General features: G+C 49.3%; 1 protein-coding gene across 1 annotated transcript; it reads right to left on the bottom strand.

Annotated features, from left to right (window-relative positions):
• Nucleotides 1–1,260: 1,260 nt before the first annotated feature.
• Nucleotides 1,261–3,257, bottom strand: TCEAL3 (transcription elongation factor A like 3). The gene is given in 4 exon segments (XM_036840206.1): nucleotides 1,261–1,629; nucleotides 1,631–2,153; nucleotides 2,527–2,591; nucleotides 3,143–3,257. Coding segments are annotated over 2 exon segments (534 nt in total). The 5' UTR covers nucleotides 2,135–2,153; nucleotides 2,527–2,591; nucleotides 3,143–3,257; the 3' UTR covers nucleotides 1,261–1,599.
• Nucleotides 3,258–4,680: the final 1,423 nt, after the last annotated feature.

Raw genomic sequence — 4,680 nt, 5'->3', positions numbered from 1 at the left:
CAGTTGGAATTGGTTTGGAATGGGAAGGGATATTTTCAGCTTGAAACTCACTTGTGTAACCCTCTCTGATTATGTGTGGACAAGTCCTTTGATTTTGTGTAGGAAGCCAACCAGGAGACTTTTTAGAGCGAAAACTCACACTAAGAAAGGTATGTAAATTTACGTGTGGCTTCCCTGAGGTACTGTGGTGTGTAGTTCAAATAATCATCCACTGTCTCGTCCACAGATTTGTCTCAGGATACAACCCCCAGTGGACCCAAAATATTTGAGTCAAGAGATAAGAAAGTACTATAAGCAAATATAAAATGAACTAAAAATGTTAATGACTACTTTGTTAAGAACTATGCAATATAGTGGAGCCCAAACAGCCCTGGGGCAGTACCACCAGGGTAGGTACAACTCTGAAGTTGGAAGAGGGGGTTAACCTACATTCCTATAGAAGTCAAATAGGGGCTTTGGCCCTTTGGGAACTATAGGGAATCAGAGGGGCTTTGTCACCATGAGGACTCCATCATATCAGTAGCTGTCAGCAGAGGGTACAGGGCACAACAGGAGTGCCCAGCAGATATGGTAGTATCCAGAGAAGAGTGGCAGTCTCTTCTCAGCTACTTGGACTTGTTCCTGGGCATAGGTGAGACCTACTCTCAGCCCTCCCCTGAGTGTCTGACAAGGTCCAGGGTCCTACTGCTACAAAGGAGCCCATCCAACACAGGCAAGTTTTATTCCCATTTCACAGATGACAAGACTGACCTTTAGAGCACTGGATCTGTTACAACTGTCAGGTTGATTCCTCTAGCTATGAGTCCCAGAGGTAATGTTTTACTTATCATTTTACATTCTGACAACAGGAATTTTAAGTGTCTTCATTGCCCTCATAAGCTCACTGAACATTTCAATTGTTTATCATGTGTTGATTTCTAGATTTTTTATTATGACAAACATAATCCATATCATTTAAGAAAAAGTGGAGATGAGTGGGCAAAGAAAAAAAGAATCACACATGTTGGGAGCCATAGGACGGTAGAGGACCCAGGAGAAGGTGTAGCAGTGCCCACTGACATGGTTACAACTAGGGGAAGACAGGGGATGGGCACACCTGCAGGGGAGTGGCATGGAGGTACCATCAGGCGATTGGATTCATTTTTGAGTGCAGGTGAGACCTATTTTCTGGCTACCATGCAGGAAAAAACCATCGCCTCCTTTTTAGTGCAAACATTTTCAGAGTTTTCTCTATGCACAAATGTATTGTGCAAATGTTTATAATTTTACAAAATTGGGCTGATACTATATATTTGGTTCTGAAAACTGTTTTTTCTTTATTGTTATTTTACAGTGTACCATGAACACCTCTTCCATGCACGTGGGTGAAAATCCCCTACTGAAACACAGAGAGCACTGTAGTTGGATCAAAAGGCTGCTGGTAATGAGAGTGACACCTAAAGCAAAGTATCAGCTTAAGGTTAAAGCACATAGCCTGGCAAATGCCTGCCAGGGAAAGCAGGGTCAGCGATATTCTCATCAGAGGAGTCAGAATTGAAGGCCAAAGGCATTAAAGATATGGGATATCATGTAAGCCCCTCTGGCCCCTACCTCCGCCCCTCATTCCCCTGACACCCCGTTGGCCCCTTGGGGTGAATGGATCCTGTACATCTCTTTGCATCCAGTGAAAGTCACCTATTTTCTGTCTTTTCCTTAGCTCTTCCTGAGCCCTTGACATATCTGCACATTCTCTCATCATCTCCTCACTGCCCAGATGCCTTTTCTGTAAGTTGTCCTGATAGTCCTTGGGGGAATCGTCCGTCCCCCTGTCCGTTTTTCTTTTTGCTTTCCGGGGCACATAGTCTTCAGCGGGGCGCTTTTCGGCAGCCCGCGGCTGACTCTCTGGCTTTGCCTGGGATTCCAGCTTGCCCTCACCGTGTGGTTTTCCCTCAGCTTCAGACTTGCCCTGCTTTTCTCGCTTCCCCTCATCTTCTGGCCGTCCCTCATTCTGGAGCTCTCCCTCGTGTTCTGACTTCCCCTCCACTTCTTGCTTTTCTTCCTCATCTGACTTTCCTTGATTTTCAGGCTCTACTTCATTTTCTGGCTTTCCTTCGCTTTCCAGCTTTCCTTCATTTTCATTGCAGAGTTTTTCCATGTTGAGATGTTTTCCTGTCCTGGGGGATGGGATGGGATGGGGTGGGGTGGGGGGAGAGAGACAAGAGGAAACAAGGGAGACTGAGGGCTTGGGGGTGGAATGCAGGTCCGGATAATACTGGCATCTCAGCCTTGTCAGCGTTCCCCTGACCTGGCCCAGCCTAGTGTGCCTTCTGGCCACCCTTTACCCCACCATTCCTCCTGCACTGAGAGCCAACCATTTCCCTGGCAGGCCCTGCCACCTTGTACCATCCTTCAGCGTGGCAGAAAGTGTGTATATTACATATGGTGGGGGTATGGGCAGTGGGGCCCTCAAATTCTGCCCAAGCTGTGCCCTCCACACCCGGCCCCCAGCCCTGTGCCTGTCCAGTGCCTCTCCCTCCTTTCGCTGACCTGCAGGGATTCTGGACAGGTTCCTCCTCCTAGCCTTGCAGAGTGCTGAGAACAGACACGCAGACCTGTAGACAGACAGGAGACAGAGAGGGGCTGCAGGGTCAGTGGACTGAAGCCCCTTTCCTGAATTTGGGCCCTCCTCATCCAACGTTTCCTCCCCCACCTCCCCTGCATCCAAGCCGCCATTACTTTTCAGGCCTCAGGCACCAGACCAGGATGCTTTCCAAACTATTTTGGATCTCTGGGTCTTCCTCCCCTGCAAGCAACCTGCCCCACCCCCAACCCTTTGCGCTGAGGTCAATATTTCCTCCTGGGTGGAGAGTGTGAAAGGGAGTTATTTTCAGAATTTGTCTACGTTTCACTGTCGCACTGCGGGGGCGCACTCCCCCCCCCCATTTCAGGCTCGAAAATGGATGGAGGGCGCAGAGGAGGGGCGTCGAAGAGGCGGCAGGGCCAGTTGTTGCAGGGTCCTCCCTCCCCACCTGCCCACGCCGCGCCCCGTGCCCCTCCTCACCCATCTCGGGACCCCTTCCCCTCTCCCCGCTGCTCCCGGATCCTAGTCCCACCCGCTTCCACCCCCACCCGGGCCGCCAGCAGCGCCCACCTTCACACTGACCTGCAGCGCCCGGGCCGGGCCTGCGCCTCCTCTGGCTCGCCTAAGCCCGCTCGCCCCTCGCCCGCCGCCCGGGCAGCTCGGGGAGCTGGTTCCGCGCGGGCGACGGGACCAGACCTCGGGGCGGGGTGGGGGGGCGCGGGGGCTGCTGCCCACGTCGGCGCCCTGCCGGTCACGTGAGCGCCGCGTCACCCGAGCCCGGTTTCCCCCCGCCCCGCCCCCTCACCTACATCCCACAGGGACCGGACAGCTGCGGACGGGCTGGGGGGGTGTGTGTGGAAAAGGGATAGTTACCAACAGAGCAGGTCGGGGGAGGCTTCCTGACTGCAGGTGCTTTACCTGGCGCAACTCAGGTTCTCGCTCAGCATCCATCTGAGATGCCCTTTATCCCCAGTTGTGACAGCTGATCACAGGCAAGGTACCCGACTTCGCCAAGAGCGCTCCACACGGAGCCCCACAGCCCGTTTTCAAGACCAGCTCCGTCTGACTCGAGAGCCCTGGTGGTGGTGCCCGCCAGGAAGCTGCGCTGCCTCCTTGAGTAGCAGCTATGTCCTGAGCCTCTGCTCTTCTCGGCCCACGTGTTCTCTCTCCCTGGCTGATCTCTGTTCATTTCCCTCTAAACACAGATGATTCCCAAATCTACATATCCAGGTTATTCCCTCGAGTCTCAGACCCATTTTTGCTTTCCCACCAGCAATATAGGAGAGTGCTTATTTCCCCACACCCTTTCCAACATAGTGTGTGACATACTTTCTATTTTTCACTAATATGATAGGTGAGAAGTATTATATCGATGGCATTTTATTTTGCATTTCTGTTTAACAACAGTTTAAATATCATTGTGAATTGTCTGTTCATGTCTTTTCCACATTTTTCTATTGGGTTGTTGGTCCTTCACACTTTTCAAGTGTTCTTTACACATTAACTATATTAGGCCTTTATCTGTTATATAAGTTGCAAATATTTACTTCCAGTTTTTTAGTTGCCTTTTGACTTTATGATGTATTTCTGCCATGCATTAAAAAAAGTAGTCACATTTATTAGACTTTTCTTTTATTGCATCTAGATTTTGATTCATAGTTAAGAACTCTTTTCCTACATGAGGTGAAAGAAGAATTCACCATGTCTTCTTTTAGTACTCATAAGGTTAGCTATATTTGTCGAGGTCATCTGTGGTTAAGGAATAAAGGTTAAGGAATAAACCAGTGTCAAAGTGAGTTGAATATTCAGCAGACTCAAAGCACTAGAGTAACAAAAATCAAAGCCCAAGGCTTATTAAAAAGGGAGGGGTTTCCTAGGAACATCAAATGTTTCACTTTAAGGGTAACTGTAAACTGGAAATAAACTAGCCCTCACAAAGTTTTTTAGCTTGGCTTTGCAACATCTAGGTGGACTAGTAAAGTTTAAGTTTTGAGTATAGATTAAGGTGGTTTTAGACAGGAAGCATCCTTACGGACCTGACCAATGCAAACAAAATCTTCTCTGGAGGAAGATTCCATCATCCTAGGCCTCAAATTATTTCAACGAACAGTTGTTTAAAT

The sequence above is a fragment of the Balaenoptera musculus genome, chromosome X (assembly GCF_009873245.2).
Source record: "Balaenoptera musculus isolate JJ_BM4_2016_0621 chromosome X, mBalMus1.pri.v3, whole genome shotgun sequence".
Taxonomy (NCBI): Eukaryota; Metazoa; Chordata; class Mammalia; order Artiodactyla; family Balaenopteridae; genus Balaenoptera; species Balaenoptera musculus.
The sequence above is the reverse complement of the archived record's forward strand: the minus strand, read 5'-3'. Positions and strand labels throughout refer to the sequence as shown.